The sequence below is a fragment of the Diadema antillarum genome, unplaced genomic scaffold, assembly GCF_040938485.1.
Source record: "Diadema antillarum isolate AM-2024a unplaced genomic scaffold, OU_Dant_1.0 seq00000079_RagTag, whole genome shotgun sequence".
NCBI lineage: Eukaryota > Metazoa > Echinodermata > Echinoidea > Diadematoida > Diadematidae > Diadema > Diadema antillarum.
This window is the reverse complement of record NW_027271172.1, coordinates 3,033,709-3,051,116: the sequence shown is the minus strand read 5'-3', so window position 1 is coordinate 3,051,116 and position 17,408 is coordinate 3,033,709. Positions and strand designations below refer to the sequence as shown.

Sequence of the window (17,408 nt, the reverse complement as noted above, 5' to 3'; positions counted from 1 at the left end):
TCAGAATACATACACTTCATTTCAGAAACACCTTTTCGTATTTTTGATGAAGATATACTTCGGAATGTTACAAAAAGAGTACTGGTTGGCAGCTCTGTGCATGATTTGTATTTGCTCTGAGTAAGAATTTGATTTATTTTGATAGATATTAGCAATTGCACCCAACAGTCGGGTGCATGAAGTAATTAAAACTGAGATATAAAATCAAATTAATTGTTACTCACAGTCCCTGAAGTCTTCTTCCTCAAACTCCGCCCCCTCGTCATCTTCACTAGCCAATGAGGAGCTCTCAACTTCTTCCTCCTATGACATCACAAGCGAGAGGGCAGAATATCCAAATGAATGAATGAACAAATACATAACTGAAAACATGAATAAGCAGATGAATGAAATAATGAATATTCAAAAAACATGTACAAGTATGATATGCAGGCAATATTAACAAAGGCAGTGAATGATATGAGTGTGAATAAACCTTGGTCCATGTGTTCACTTATATGTATCTATCAGTAAGCCAAGTAAGATTTAGATGGTGTTGTATGGGCAATGCAAACAAATAGCTGACAAAATTATCAATCTCTGTTTCAAAAATAGTGGAGGAAGGCAAAATAGAAACAGCTTCAATAGAAACTATGTAGGTATACAAGTACCAATGAAAACTTTAATATCTGACAGTTTACTGCCACATCTAATTCAACCTGAGTCTGATTTCAAAATATATCTGATAAAGTGAACCCGAACTGATCCTAAACTCTACAGTTGATCCAAATGTGAATAATAAACTACAACTCTAGTCCTAATCTCAAACATTTAATCTTAAATCCCCAGAACACTCCTCAAAGCCTTCATTTCGGTAGTGTGATATCATACAGCCGTACTAACAATGGCATATACTGTAGACTGATTGATACCACATCTAATAGTTTGGCAAGTTATGACCAAGTTCATGGGTACAATGTCAGGTCTTAACAACGGGCATCATTTACAATTACTCTTAGGCCATTATTCCACTTTGTTATTGTAAGTCTTGGCCTTTGTTTTTGTTTTGTTTTTTCTCAACCTGCATCTTGCTGGCTGATTCTCTCCACCTAACTGCATAATCTATGACTGGCTGTTGTGCTAAAAAACAAACAAACAAACCAAACAAACATATGCATAAGGTCTCCAAGATACAATGCAAGCTTGTCTCTCCATCGGAATACTGCCCTCTGTTGTTCAAAGTGATACAGCATGTCAGGTTCAGACCCTCGGGTGAGAATTGCATTCTTCTCTCTCTTCCTCTCTCTCTATTTCTTAGCCCATTGTAATGTAATTGTACAGAGAATTGACTATTACTTTTTGCTCTCAAATGTGGCATATGATACAATCAAACTCATGGGGCTAATCTGGGGTAATTTCACTCTATCAAATCAAAAATCCGGGGAACAGTAATCAGAAACAACTTTTCAAACTTGTACTCAATATTTTCACCTTCAACCTTTTTTTTTTTTTTTTTTTTTTACATTGGAAGGGAGGAGAACACTGATTTTCCATATTGGTCTTTTGTTGTGTGCATCATTTTCTTTTCTTTTTGTCTTTATTTCTATGGTAGATCCTATGTGGAGTTCCAGGAATTGGGGGGGGGGGGGGGATTGGTTGAATGAGGGGAAAACTCTGAAGGAATTTTTCTTACCTCATCTGATGAAGAAGCACTTGAGGCGAGGTATTCCTGAGCATCAAAGAATTCCACGATGGACTCTGACCGTGAGATCCTATCCTCGGAGTGCTGCGGGGTCAGAGGTGAGTGCTAAGTCCCAGGAAAAAAATGAGAAAAAAAAAGTGAAACTCAATGTCAAAACGCTCCACTCTGTTTCACACTAATATAGCAGGACACAAGATGGTATGGAGACATTAAAGGGATGGTATATTTTTGGTAGAGATGGGGATTGAGGTTATAACTTTTTGCAAGCTAATTAGAAACCACCTATATGGAATATTGAAGAGCATACAATTCGAAGAGAAATGTAACATTTATTTGATGAAAATCAGTTTTGAAATGGCCGAGATATCCAAAAACAAAGTGAAGCTAATAAAAAGTGGGACCTATCTTTTATTAGGACCACTTTGTTTTACTTTGCTTTTTGATATCTCAGGCATTTCAAAACTAATTTTCATCAAAAAACTTTGAATTTCTCTCAGAATCGTATGCTCTTTTATATCTCATAAGTGGTTTCTAATTATCTTTTTTGCAATCCCCATCTCAACCAAAAGTATGCCATCTCTTTAAAATGCATTTTCAGTTGTACTGGTACTCTACTTCTATTGCAGGGTAGAAAAAAAAAATATATATATAAAGGGTCCAGTATTACCAAGACTAACACACACTGAAGAGTTGTTCTGTACAAGGTCAGTGAGCCATTTATAATCAGTTACATACCAACATTAATATTCATTGCAAGTCATTACAGAATAAACAAGGAAAAGTAGAAATTACGCGGTGCGTAAAATATGTCCCCGCCGGAAGTAGCATTTAGTAGCAAAATGTACAATATAGGTAAAAAGATCAAGGTCAAAGGTGAAAGAAGTCAAGGGTCAAAATTCTATGTAGAAGTTTTGAAGCCCTCACCTAGTGCCATCACATAAAGCAAATGGAATTGAAATCGGGTTAGAAATGGCGAAGGAGTAGCATTTTGTAGCCAATGTACAATATAGGTAAAAAAAATCAAGGTCAAAGGTCAAAGAAGTCAAAGGTCAAAATTCTGTGTAGAAGTTTTGAAGCCCTCACCTAGTGCCATCACATAAAGCAAACGGAATCGAAATCGGGTTAGAAATGGCAAAGGAGTAGCATTTTGTAGCCAATGTACAATATAGGTCAAAAATCAAGGTCAAAGGTCAAAGAAGTCAAAGGTCAAAATTCTGTGTAGAAGTTTTGAAGCCCTCACCTAGTGCCATCACATAAAGCAAACGGAATCGAAATCGGGTTAGAAATGGCGAAGGAGTAGCATTTTGTAGCCAATGTACAATATAGGTAAAAAAAATCAAGGTCAAAGGTCAAAGAAGTCAAAGGTCAAAATTCTGTGTAGAAGTTTTGAAGCCCTCACCTAGTGCCATCACATAAAGCAAACAGAATCGAAATCAGGTTAGAAATGGCGAAGGAGTAGCATTTGGTAGCAAAATGTACAATACATGTCAAAAATCAAGGTCAAAGGTCAAAGAAGTCAAAGGTCAAAATTCTGTGTAGAAATTTTGAAGCCCTCACTTAGTGCCATCACTTAAAGCAAACGGAATTGAAATCGGGTAACAAATGGCGAAGGAGTAGCATTTTGTAGCAAAATGTACAATATAGGTCAAAAATCAAGGTCAAAGGTCAAAGAAGTCAAAGGTCAAAATTCTGTGTAGAAGTTTTGAAGCCCTCACCTAGTGCCATCACATAAAGCAAACGGAATCGAAATCGGGTTAGAAATGGCGAAGGAGTAGCATTTTGTAGGCAATGTACAATATAGGTCAAAAATCAAGGTCAAAGGTCAAAGAAGTCAAAGGTCAAAATTCTGTGTAGAAGTTTTGAAGCCCTCACCTAGTGCCATCATATAAAGCAAACGGAATCGAAATCGGGTTAGAAATGGCGAAGGAGTAGCATTTTGAAGCAAAATGTACAATATAGGTCAAAGGTCAAGGTCAAAGGTCACAACTTAAATTCTGTATAGAAGTTTCAAAGCTCCCATGTAGTGCTATCATATAAAGCAAACAGAATCAAAATCGGGTTAGAAATGGCGAAGGAGTAGCATTTTGAACATTTTGATCACACACGGACGCACGGACAGACGGACACACGGACACACGGACACACAGACACACACACGTACGGAGCCCGTTTCATAGTCCCCTGCTCGAACTCGTTCGGCGGGGACAATGACCCTACCCTGATAGCCTTTTCTAATAAACACTTGTTATCTGTGCAGTTGCACAACAACACCGACTTCAAACTTTTGTTTCTGTTTCCAAGGTACAGGAAAATTAGGACAGGCAACACCCTTCACCCTAAGATTCCTCTAAATTTAATCTAAATCCTCCAAAATGAAGAAAAAAAAAAAAAAAAAAAATAGGAAAAGAAATATTCATATGTGAATGCAGGGTTTCAACACAGAATTCGTTAACACATACACTGTCATTTTTTCACAGTCTTGAAATTTCTACGTCATTTTAATCACATCCAAGGAAACTGTTGATACAAACACATGTCTGGAAGATGTATGTCTTCAGCCTTGGTTTAAGGAAAGAACACTTTAGCCACAAATTCATCAGTTTCATTGAAATTCAACAAGAAAATAAAACAAAACAAATCAAAATGAATCCTCCCAGCTACTTGAAGACTTTGTTATACAACATAAAGATCTCTCTATGCTCTCTTGTGCCTACCTGGAGGGGTAGCGTCAGATCAAAGTCTGGCTTAGCAGCGATGGGGGTGTATGTGACGGAAGCCTCCTCTACAATCCGGGAAAGACGACTGCGCATGTCTTCATTCTGTGCCTTCAACTGCAGCAAATGGACAAAAATCATATTCAAAACATGCTGTTTGTTGTTGTTGTTTTTTTTTTCAAATGAAAAACCATTCACATACAGCCATTATAACTTGCATGCATTGCAAACAGATTATTTAATCTTATCTGTGCAAAACTATGATCATTTCTATTTATCCAATGACAGGCTACATTTTAACCCTAACTAGGCCGGGGGGGCCTCCGAGGCCCCCCCCCCCCTCGACGTTTCGCGCGATGTATCGCTAACGCGAAAAGCTAACGCCGCGACGTTTCATGACTTTTGTCTTTCGAGTCTCCCACATCTTTTGACACCAAATTTGCGATGCCCGGGCGCGCGGTTCCGAAGTTGCGCATAAATATGTATGTGCATGTCAGACCAAAAATTGCTCAAAAACGTGAATTCGTGTACAATTTCAACGCAAACTGTGCTTACAGGCAAATTTCATAAAAGCATGATTATTTTGGGGTTTTATTGATTAAAATCAATTAATAACATATTTTCTGGGTTGGAACAATGTCCCGGACAAGTTTCATCGAAAAAACGATGAAAAGCATAAAGTCTAAAAAACAAAAAAATACATAAGAAATTCAAAAAAACAATAAAATATTTAAGAAATGTTTTCAGATGGCACAATTTTTTTCTTTTATATTTGCTCAGGACACTAAAAAGAATATTAACAAAAAAAAAATGTGTCCATTTTGAGCTTTATTTAGTGATTTATACCAAATTGTCTGATTTCATGCATCATTATGCATAAATTAGCATAATCAAGCATAAATGATGATTTGTTAAAAATTTAACTCCATGGTACTTTAGATTACGTCATAGGCAATGTGTGTGCGAATTTTCATCGCGATCGCGTGGTCGACGGCCGAGATTTGGAGGGGGGGCCTGGGAGCCCCCCCCCCCCCCCCCCCCCCCCCCCCCCCCCCCACCCCGGCTCTATGATCTACCTAAATAGCCCGGCCTAGTTAGGGTTAAGCTCTGTCTATTCTTTAGTTCAATTCTATTTCTCTCTATTTCTTGAGTGCCTACTATGCCCTGAAATTATTAGGTATCGGCAAAAACTGTGCATGTTCTTTTTTTTTTCATAATCACAGAGCCTATGCAACAGCTGTTGTTTTCTTTTATGCAATTCCTCTTTTTTCTTTATCTTTTTGGTGGAATTGACCGATTACAAAAAACAAAACAAAACATAACAAACCTCAAATCAATATACGCCTAGATACATTAGCACAAAAAGAAATTCTTGCTTTGCTTTTCATAATTATGATACGTATTGTACCTGCAGCATTTTACATGTGTGCTTTCTGTTTCTGCCTCTTTTGGGTGGTATTTAGCAAAATAGCCACACAAAGATTTGAATGATGATTTTTAACTATAAATGCAGTGTTACATCATAAAGCTCAATCATTTACTTGTTCTCATTTGTTTCCTTGAACTTTTTTTGAAGAAGGGAAATCCATACCTTCTGCATAGCATCCTGCATAACAGCCATCTGTCTGGACGGACCCAACGTGCCTCCAAACATGTGGGACTGATACTGTGCGTCGCAGACCTGTTTGCACCTGTCAGACTGCACGGACAGCCAATGGAGGGCGCTCTTCAAATTTCTGTGAACTGCAAGCATGAGTGTGTGAGAGAATGACAATTTTACCACATGTTATGCTATGCAAAGTCTGTAGATTTAAAATATTATTCTATCTTCTTCACTCCTTTTGCAAAAAATATCTCACAGAAAGCTTGATGGGAGCAGAAAATCTGCCACTGCCATAGTCTTTTCACAGCCGTTCATTTCCAGATTTTTGTTCCTTCTTTTTTATCACTAGTCTGTAAATCTTACATCTGCAATATCTATTTCCAAAGAAAGAAAAAAAAAATCAGATCAATGTACTCTGCTCACATCACTTGTTGAAACTCAGTCCATTTTTTTTTTCAAAAAAAAAAAGAAGTAAATTTCCATAACATTATTTGTTCAACTCTTATACCACCCCCCCAAAAAAAAAATTATCTGTTTCTTTTTCCTCTCTTTAAAGTCTCTATGTGAAACATCAAACCATAGCACCACACATTTGCTGGCAGTTCTAACCCACAATCAATGTACATTGTGGAATGCATACTTGTCAATACAGTTCACATCTATAAGTGTTTATTTTGGTGTGAAGTACATCTGGCGCACCATGGAATGCCTATTGCAGCAATCCACAATCAATGACGGTAAACTGTATCACGCTAACCTCATATCAGACAAAACCTTTGAACTCTTTATGTGCCATGTTCGCACGTCCGACTCGGTCGACGGCGTGCCAACTTTGCATATTCTGCTCAAACGCACAAAGCCGCCAAAACCGATCGATAAATCGCCTAATGCCGCAGTACAATGAAAGCGTTTCTTGCGCTTTTGTTCCTCTCACATACAGCTTGCATTCTATGTGGTGATTGACTATCAAGTGGTGTTCCCAACTAGATTTGCGTGTAAATTCTAAGTTTCTGTCACGGTTTTATGTGCAAAAGTTATGCCTTTACAGTAATGTAGCAACTGGTCATTCAAAAGAAAAATTGAAAATAGGTTTGTCATACAATTTATATCAAAGCAAAGCTTGGCATTTATCTTCAACTTTGCTCACTGTATGTCCAGCTTTACAGAAATATGTAGAAGTTATACAGATTGGAAAAACAATTCTTTCTCAAAGCATGGATGCGTTCGAGCGCTCTAAAGCGAACTGAACCAAAGTGTACTGTACCGAACTGTGTCAGTTTTGGAGCGTTCGAGCGCTATGTGGAGAAAGCATACCTCAACAGTTATTTTTAGAAAAGGTCATGCATTTTTGTAGCAAGAATGTCAACCACCTGCCGCTTGAACTACTTACAGCTGTCCCGAACAAAGAGAATGACGTTTTTGCATTGTGACGTATGCGCATGATACGCACATGCTTTACAACGAACTTTTGGTACGCTTTGGTACGCTTTTGGAGCACATCGGGAAGTGGTCCACTTTTGGCTCGGTACAGTACGGTACGGTACACTTTTGGAGCGTTCGAGCGCTCCTCTTGCGTGGGTACGATAGGGTACAGTTCGCTTTAGGAGAGCGCTCGAACGCACCCCATGACTACCTTCGTGTCTCAGAATAACATGGCACTCAGGGGGTTTCCACCATGGCAAATAAAGAGTTAATTAAAACGTGCAGTACTTGATTTATACATGTAAGACACACCAACCATATTAATACTGGTATATGTTTTTCTAACTTCACTTTAACACTTTATATAACAGTTGCATCATGTGTTTTTACCAAACTTACTAGGAGTCAAAGACTAGTACCAATACCTATTGACTTCAGGTACAAATAATACTCATTTACATGGGTCATAGCATTCATACACTTGTAAAAACATATGGTGTGTGTACAGGTTATCATCTTAAATACTGATGCATGGACAAGTGTCGTGATTTACATGTACACTGCATATCTCATACTGGAGACTGAAAGATTACTAGTAGATGAAACTGGTTGCATTCTTTCTAATTTACACAACATGAATAAATAAAGTGAGAAACACAAACTTGATGCTGTTAAAATATGTTGCCAATTGAAGATTCAATCATAAATTTAGCATGTAAATTTTGCACCTGAAACAAATAACAACACTGCGATCATGTTAAAAAGTTTTTTTGTTTGATTTTAAATTGTTTGTACTCTTTCTCATGATAAAAGAGTAATGATCTCATGATGGAAAAAAAAAAAGAAGTTATATAACAGATAGAGCATAACACCACAGAAATGCAGTTCCTGGAACTTGATGGTTTTTAACATGCTGATAAATCATATCGCTGTGTGCTACGTACCTTGATTGGCACACTCCAGGAAGTCCTCGCGATTCTTGAGATCGACGTCCCGCGTACTGGAGATGGAGGAGGTGTGGGAGCGGATGCTGGCTGCATCCTCCTCCACCACCAGACCGGTCCCTGGGATGATGGCTGAAGGGTGGCTGTTTGGTCTCTGTCGGTCAGTGGGTAAAATTGGTAGAGATGAGTGAGATGTTAAAAGACTGATGATCTCAATAGTGCCACTTTTTGGTTAATTTCTCAACAGTGTATGGGGCTGCACTGGATACCTTAGCATGGTGCACCTCTAAGAATGGACCACCATAAAAAGGCCATAGAAAGAGACCTACATTGTACGTGTCGATACAAAACATGAGGATTTTGATCTGTTTTTGTGTTTGCTTTTATTCCACATTCTTAGTAGACCTGTGTCAGATATACCGAATCCTGGTTCAATCTGCAAGATTGGGATGTGCTCGCAGTGTATTTATTTTAGGTGTGCAAATCGCATGTGTGTGTTTGTGTATGTATGCATGTCTTCACATAGGCCCAGCCTGGGAACAATACAGTACAATGGATGGCTTTGTTCCCATGAAGCTTGTGGGTTACAGAAACACAACTTGTGAGAAATACATGTACTAAAAAAAAAATACAGCAAAGGTATACCTAACAGATCAACATGTGTTGAGTTGTGTGTATGACTGTGTTTGTACTGGTGTACATATTTGTATGTGTGCTTGTGGTCACACTTCAACCTACTCAATGAGACAAATTTACACACAACAATTAATTTGTTAAACCCAAATGGAGCTCCTTTGTGTGTGAGAGAGAGAGATCACTAAACAACACATGATACAGAACCCCACTCCATTTCTAACATACCCCGGGTGAAAGCCAACACCAAGGAGAAAAAAGGTGTGTAAATGCAGCTCACCCCTGAAAACTGGTGAAAGTTGGTAAATGGAAATCATAATCACCTCATGTTTAGCAGAGAAGATGGGCAGTCTTCGGATAACATTACCTACATCTGACCAATGGTTTGTTTGTAAATGACTGTATCAAGCAACCTATCCAAAAGTTTCCATGTTTACAAACTTTGCATCCTCCACGATATACTGATTTTTCTGCAGACACGACATCCAAATTCATACCATGAAATGCACCCACAGTAGTCATAATAATAAGCCAGTTCGGAGTTCCACTTTGCGCATGAGCAGAAACAAGGTCATTCGGACCAACAGGCATGTTGGTTTTTAAATTTACTGGGATAAGCATCTGTCATGTAATGATTATTCATGTAATCCTTATAAATGCCGCTTGCCAGCACAACCACCTGACAGCAAAAGTGTATTGTCAATACATCCAATGCAAAATAATGAAATGGATGCTTTCTCAAGTGTGAATTGACAGATCATTCTGCTCATCTGGTCTACGCAAGTTTATTCTTTGTTTAAACGGGATTGATGAATCCCATAAATTGTTACGTAAATGCATTATGTCGCTCTGAAAACGAGTGAAGTGCCCCTAACCAACTGAGAAAAAAGAAAGGTCATTCGTACCAATGTGCCCATGAGCTAACTCCGAACTGGCTTATTGGCCCATTTGCAAATCATGGATGATACTGCTTAGAATAATGCCATGAAATTATCTATTAAGGAGCAGTATCAACTCTAATCTTGCACTTGATTCTCTCAACCAGCTGACATTAAAGCCCAACTAAAATGGTTCTTACATAATTTTGATAGCAAACTAATGGTCTCTACTTTGTGCAAACTTCATAGCTTTTTGAAATTTGTAATAAATTTGATGTCATTTCTTCAATTTGGGAAGTGTCAACACTTTCTTCACTTGTGGCACATTTTCATAAATAATACATTACGACATAGAAATGTGGAGTCAAGATCATGCTCAGTGGCCACTTTGTATCCCTGTAATTATTTGTCCCTTGGATTGATCCTCCTGACATATTTTTTAGAGTGCACATAAACAGCCAATGTTAGATCAAAGTACTACACAACTATCCATATGTGGGACTACACCGAGATGTTCAAATAATTCTTCCCTTATCCTTCTTCCTTTCTGATGTTGCTTCAGTTTTGTTTTCGTTTTTGCTTTTTTCACTGTCACACGGCAAAGGTTAGAAAATGCTTTCCACGCACTTTGCATTCCACTGTGCTATCTCACATAATCAAATTAAAACCACACAATTATCAAAATAACATATATCATACTGTATAAACTCCACACACACTTGTCCATGTCTACCACATACAGAGACACATGGATTGTGCAACTACATCACTGCTGGCCAGAAAATAGAAGAAGACAAAAACAAAACTTTTACCTCTCCCAGCTCATTGCTCGAGGCTCGCAAAATGCTGTGAATCAATCAAATTGCACATTCTTTGAATTTGTTTGCAACTTTTTCAATGGTATATGACACTGGATCTTAAGTCCATTGATGTCTTGTCATTGGTATTTGCTCTATGAATAATAAACAGTATATTTTCTGATATTTGAATCCTTGAAATGCATATTATTATTGTCTCTTTGTCAGTGAAAGTGTCCAGCAAGCTTTAAAGCAAGCTTGAGGATTTAAACATGATACATATTGATTTCTGGATGCAGGCCTTGATAGCATTAATGACCTACGGACAGTCATGTTAGATAGAGAGGTTTGGAGGCGCAACTTTGTTTATGGAACCCGAGTTGGCATCGGCTGAAGCAAGTACATGCCCTTGAATAAGTAGTAGTAGGATACACCCATATACTGTGGTAATTACACTGCACAAAGTCATCATTTTGTTGTCATTAAATCAGTACCTCTGACTTTCAATGCATATCTTCTGTTGGAGAGAGAGATACAATGGAGCTGGATAAATTCATTACATCTGCACAAAGTTAGATGGAAATTTACAAAGATTTGCCAGTTTGAGGAAGAAAAAGGATCTTGTAATTTTCCATGATGTGTTGCACATTTAGGACTAAGTTTACACTAATTTCAGTAAATGAAGAAACTCTTGAAAATTCCGCAAGTCTATCAGACAAATTTGTATGAACAACAGATGGCACGAATAACAGAAAATATTAGACTAAATCTAAAGAACTGCTAACAATGAAAAGTGAAAACTTATAATAACAGGGTGTAATACCAAATGACAGAAATGTTTGTTGGACTTGATCAATAACAGGCAAGTCACTGATTCTGTAAATAAAGGGAAAAAACTTACCGTCTTGATGTCATGAACCTGAGGGTCGCTGGGTGTCTTTCTTGTTCTCATCTTCTTCAAGGACTTACGCCCTTTAGACTTTTTCTGCCAGACAGTCCTTCATCAAACTAAGGAAGAAGAATAAGATTATGTTTATAATGTAAAAACTGCCAAAAAGGTCTATCAAAACTCGTATCAAACTCCCTATCAAAATATCCAATTTCATATCACACACTTTTTATTCTGTGGCTACTCAGAAATACAGAACTAAAATCAGCTTTGAATGGCACATGATACAATGTACATCAAAAACATAACTACTGTATACGCTATAATTTTCGCGTACATAAATTTTCGCGAATGGCCGCTGTCACACATTTTCACGAGTGGTTAAATTCGCGATTGGGGGACCAGAGAAAATATGAAGTGGCAAAGAAAGTGTGAATTTTCAACTTACTAGCAAATAAGAATGATACTAGTTACTGTATACACTGCATGAAAAAAACTTACCAAACTCTGTGAACTAGTAAGTTAGAATTCAACATTTTTGAAGTGGTTAAGTCCATCGCGCTAGATTTCTGACGAGTGGTCCCCTTGCAATAATGGATTGGCTCTCTACAGTATTCGTAAGTAGACGTGGACGTGCGTAAACAAGCTTAGCCAGTATGGTCTGTTCGGTAAGCCGTGACATGGTATATACTAGTACTGAAATGTTCGTATCATCAAGGCAAGGGATTCATTTTGGAAGGTAATATTTTCGCGTGTTGTTAATTTCGCAAATAGCTCCCGACTCGCGAAATTCGCGAAAATAAAACCCCCGCGAAATATATAGCGTATACAGTACATTGTACCTAGAAGTAAAAGAGTGAATATGCACAGCACCCACTCCTTGCTTGCGAGAATATTGGAATTTATCAATAGATATATATTCATATCGATCAATTTCTTACATGTACTCATTTATTCACTATTCATCTACCTATGCCTTAAATATACTTTATTTCCTCAACCAATAATTCATTCACTCACTCTCTCATTCAATCATTCATTCTTCATTTAAACATGCATATTTTCTCAATCCTTCTTTCTCTTTTGTTTAATCCACAGCCATCCCTTGACCACACTCTGACCACAACTTACAGCAAAGATTCCCCCTGGACATACACGTACCTCAAAGTTGCCGTCGGCGTACGGAGGCAGCTCAATGTTGAGGAGCTCCTGGAGGATGTTGGACAAACTGACGATGCTCTCCTCCGCATCACTCAGCTCTGAGGGGATATGGAGATGGAAGAGAATAGCAGAGATGGGAAGAAGATTAAGGGATCATCTTGATAAAATCATCTTGATAAATTGTCTACGGGTTAACACATACAACTCGTAAAATGATTAGAAGTGGAAATGAGCATGTTATTCATTACATGTGATGCCCACACAAACCTGCTTTCCTTTTGTTTGATCTGGAAGAGATTTAAGAAATTTATATACATGTATGATTATAATCTACTCCATACAAGATATTTTTCACAAAAAAAACCCAACAACAACATCAAAAGGAAATGTAGGATCTAAAAGAAATTCGTACTGGGTGAGGAATATATGAATAACATGAAGAAAGAGATAGGGGCATCAAGAGTATTTCTAAACAAAAACTCTAGTAAGTAATGAAGACTTTGAAAGAGAGGGATCAAACATCAGTGTCAAGGCATGGAGTAAAGCTGTCTTGTAAAGTCTATTTCTAACTGACCACAGTGAAGGTATGGATTAGGAATCAGGGATCATCTAAGCTTAAAGAAATCATTTACTGGTAAACAAAGATCACAATTGTTTGTTTGTTTGTTTTTAATTTGTTATATATTACACATACAATTTACTGTTCTATGCTTTCAAGTTATAGTTGCTAATCCTTCTGTCATATTGTTTCTATTGCATACTTTTGAAAGCTGTCAATGCAAGAAATCCCATGTTCCACAACAGATACTATCCAGAGGCACAAGACACTTTTCAAGAACACTGTATCTCCACTCAAGGTAACGCATTCCTTATCCAATGTGTCATAAAAGCATCCACGCACCTAGTCACTCAACTGGGCTTTCTTGACCTTCTTTGATTTTGGGAGAAAATTGCATATAAGATAAGCAAGCAAACAACAAAACATAAGGGTTAAAGACATCAAAGGTATTAAATCAGGATCTAACGTCACACTGTAAAAGTGGATATTTTTGCAATTTTGTGTGACATGACACTAGCGTGAAAATTATAGCACACAAATTTTTTGCTTGTTATTGATGTACACTGTAATACTGTATTATACTTTGAGTCTGCAGAATTGAAAGCACTCAAAATCATATCATACTTGGCTGAGCACAAAAAATTACTCCATCTAATATTTCCACTTTTACAGTAACTTATGAGCATCAACTTCACATTCTATCAAAAGAGAACCTTCTACCACCATGAAAAATATATCATGACTCCAAAGCTAAGTCACCTTTATAGCATTTGTCTAACTCCAGGCTGTCGCTCTTCCACCCGAATGATGCCCCGAGGAGGGAAGCGTTGGGCCCACCCAGCCGCGCCTTGGAGTACTGCTTGCGCAGGCTCTGCCGCCGCCGCTCCAGCGTAATGGCCCGCAGGGTCAGCTCGCTGGTGGGCGTGGCATGGGGCGGAGCCTCAGGGCTGAGGGGCTGGGCCAGCGTGCCCGTCGTCGGGGAGTGCATGCTCTGCTGCTTCTTGTAGAGCTGGTGGTGCTGTAGGTGCTTGCGCCAGTCACAGAACTCATCGTAAGAACTCGCCTAGGGCAGAGGGAGACAAACAGTATAAAAGTTTTAGCAGATTGAATGGATAGAGAGACCAATGATGAATTAATCAATATTTAGATAAGAGATTGATAGATGAATATTTACATATACAAATATATAGATTTAATAAAAATGAAAATATAGACATGAGAAGTAGATACATATAGACATATAGATTAAGAGACAAAAAGAAAGAAATACAGTAGCAAGAGCAATGTACAAAGATTGAGAGATGGAGATGAGAATCCTCTGGAGAAAGAATGTTCAGACAGTGAGAGTTAGAGAGAGAAATACTACCAGGAGTGATGAACAAATGACAAATACAGTTCAAGGTTTCATAAGGAAATAGCAAAATGAAAATACACAAAGGATCAGCAGGGAGAGAGAGAGAGAGAGAGAGTGAGAGAGAAAGAGAAAGAAAGAGACGTCTTTATACATCTTCCAAAGGAAAGATGTGAGGGCAGACCACAGATTTAAAAGCAAGCGAGAGATTTAGTAACACAGTTCAGTTTTGATTGATGTGGTTGAAGGGACCCAAACATAAAGAAGTATATCATTTTTTAAACTGAGAATATAATATCCATCCTTCAGCAACTCTATTGATACCAAATATAAATTTCCAGGGTTGAATACTGACATTTTTCTCTGGTGGCCCTTTTTGGGAGACTAAAATCTTTAATTATGAAATCTTGGTGGCTTGAAACAAAAGCAAAAGTAGCAATCCATTTTGAATCTTATTTGCCTTAATATTCGGCCACCAAAAGATACAATTTTTTAATTTGGTGGCGTGACATCAATTTTTGGTGACCCCGGGCTACCGCTAATGTTGAGCCCTTATTTCGATATGCAGGTCACTCATTTGCACCCCTCCACATGAATAAAGTTATAAGTGCGACAATGTCTCAGAGCTTGCTTGCACTTTGAATGATTTTTTTTAAAGCCAAAGAAATCTCTTTAAATATCTTTAGAGGCAATATATCGGTATAATAAAACACTCCACATATAAACACAGTATTCAATTTTTGCTCTATCATGCTTCCTTTTTCTTTCCATGGATTTCCGACTGCTTGAGATTCCGGATCAAATTCTGGATGGAAAAAGCAGCGCTGTCTTTTTGTATGAACTCTTTGGATGTGCCACACTAACCTTGAGGTGATAGACAAAGTCTTCCGTATCAATGTCGATCCTCCTTGCACTCCTGTGCTCTTCTTTCTCTGTTGCTATGACAGCAGTGGCGATGTCAATCGTTCCATTGATCTTCCCCTTCTGGAGCTGCAATGTGTATGAGTGCAGACTTAGAAAAATGTAATCTGTCTTTTGAACTGTTGATACACAATGTGCCCCCTCCCCCCCCCCCCCCCCCCATACTGCATTTCTAGAACACATCAGGTACAGAGTCATGACTTAATGATCACATAAGAAATATATCCTTGTAACTATCAAGAACCAGATTCTACATTTCTGTGGATGGGAGATGCTAGGCAAGGTGCAATATTCTCATTGCCTACTGGTAATCCTTTGGAGGGATCTCAAAGCCGTTGATCCTATCGTTGCTTGCTTCTAAGCATTCAATGCTTTCTATTCAAATCAATTCTAATCTAGTTTGTGCATCCCTCTTTCGTATAAATCATTCTTGTCCGTCCAAGAGAATCACAAAGAAGCTCTATTTTTTTGAATCTTTGTTTGTTTAGTTTAGATGCCAAATACATTTTCTAAAACAATTGATTGCAATCATCGATATCACCTACCTCTGATGGACTCTTGCCATATGTAAGCATTGCCTTCTCCAGAACAAAGTACCTCTGCAAAGAAATTTCAACAGAAATGTAGAAACACATAACAATATGATTCTCTCTCTGTTATAGAACATGATATTCCCAAATTATATGATTTGATGATATGACCTTCACTGACTTTCATGTATCAGCACAGATGTCCTGGTATTATACTGGTATGTCAGTGAAGAGGGATCATATAATTTTATCACTCCCTAGTTTCAGCATAGTACCTTCATATGGAACTGTCATATTGTTTCAGTAGAATGGGTTTGTCTAAGGGTGCGTGCGAGCGCTCTCCTAAAGCGAACTGTACCATACCGTACCGGTGTACCGTACCATACTGTACCGAGCCAAAAGTGGACCGCTTCCCGATGTGCTCCAAAAGCGTACCAAAGCGTACCAAAAGTTCGTTGTAAAGCATGCACGTATCATGCGCATACGTCACAATGCAAAGACATCATTCTATTTGTTCGGGACAGCTGTAAGTACATGTAGGTCAAGCGCAAGGTGAATGACATTCTTGCTGTAAACAAGCGTGACCTTTTCTAAAAATAGCTCGTGAGGTACACTTTCTCAACAGAGCGCTCGAACGCTCCAAAACTGGCACAGTTCGGTACGGTACACTTTAGTTCAGTTCGCTTTGGTTCGCTTTAGAGCGTTCGAACGCACCCTAACATGTGCTCAACTGTTTCATGGGGGAGTTTTTGAGTTTTTGATCCTACTACACTATAATATAATTATTACCATATCTGCAGCAAATCATCTATAGGGCTAAGTCAACAAACAATGCATTATTAACGCTCTACCCTACCTTTGAAAATGTAAGGGTTTTTTAATTTTCTTATTGTGTCAACCCAGGAAAAGTTTACATTTTGTGACACTAGTATAACTGAAATAAGATGTTGGACATATCTATGATTGGTTTTAGAAACACATTTACTGTGTTACATCACTACTTGATTTAGCGCACAATGATGTACTAAAGAAGATTTTGGAAAATTATATTTCCTCTTGTTGCAAGTTATCATAACACAATACATTATTTATCATAAAACAATACATTAAAAGAATGACATTAAATCATTATTACAAATGTAGCCTTCCATGTCTGGCTACCATCATTTTTCCATAATTGTTTCACTTCACCGTTCAGGCATACATAACTTTCAAATGGTGCATATTAACAGACAATATGCTGACACCCATTGTTCCTCTGGATCTATGAGTTGCGTCCTTCAAAACTGTCAAACCTATCACAGGTGGGATGGTGACTGTCGCCA

General features: G+C 38.1%; 1 protein-coding gene across 1 annotated transcript in view; it reads right to left on the bottom strand.

Moving 5' to 3' along the window:
- Window positions 1-216: 216 nt before the first annotated feature.
- LOC139726093 (oxysterol-binding protein-related protein 6-like) overlaps window positions 217-17,408 on the bottom strand; it is a 74,177-nt gene continuing 56,985 nt past the window's right edge. Inside the window, exons 5-14 of the mRNA XM_071637174.1 lie at window positions 16,099-16,152; window positions 15,497-15,622; window positions 14,041-14,344; window positions 12,723-12,820; window positions 11,574-11,657; window positions 8,365-8,518; window positions 5,987-6,138; window positions 4,396-4,512; window positions 1,673-1,786; window positions 217-303 (exon numbers count right to left, since the gene is read on the bottom strand). Coding sequence (XP_071493275.1) covers window positions 217-303; window positions 1,673-1,786; window positions 4,396-4,512; window positions 5,987-6,138; window positions 8,365-8,518; window positions 11,574-11,657; window positions 12,723-12,820; window positions 14,041-14,344; window positions 15,497-15,622; window positions 16,099-16,152 — 1,290 coding nt within the window. The remainder of the gene's footprint in view (window positions 304-1,672; window positions 1,787-4,395; window positions 4,513-5,986; window positions 6,139-8,364; window positions 8,519-11,573; window positions 11,658-12,722; window positions 12,821-14,040; window positions 14,345-15,496; window positions 15,623-16,098; window positions 16,153-17,408) is intronic.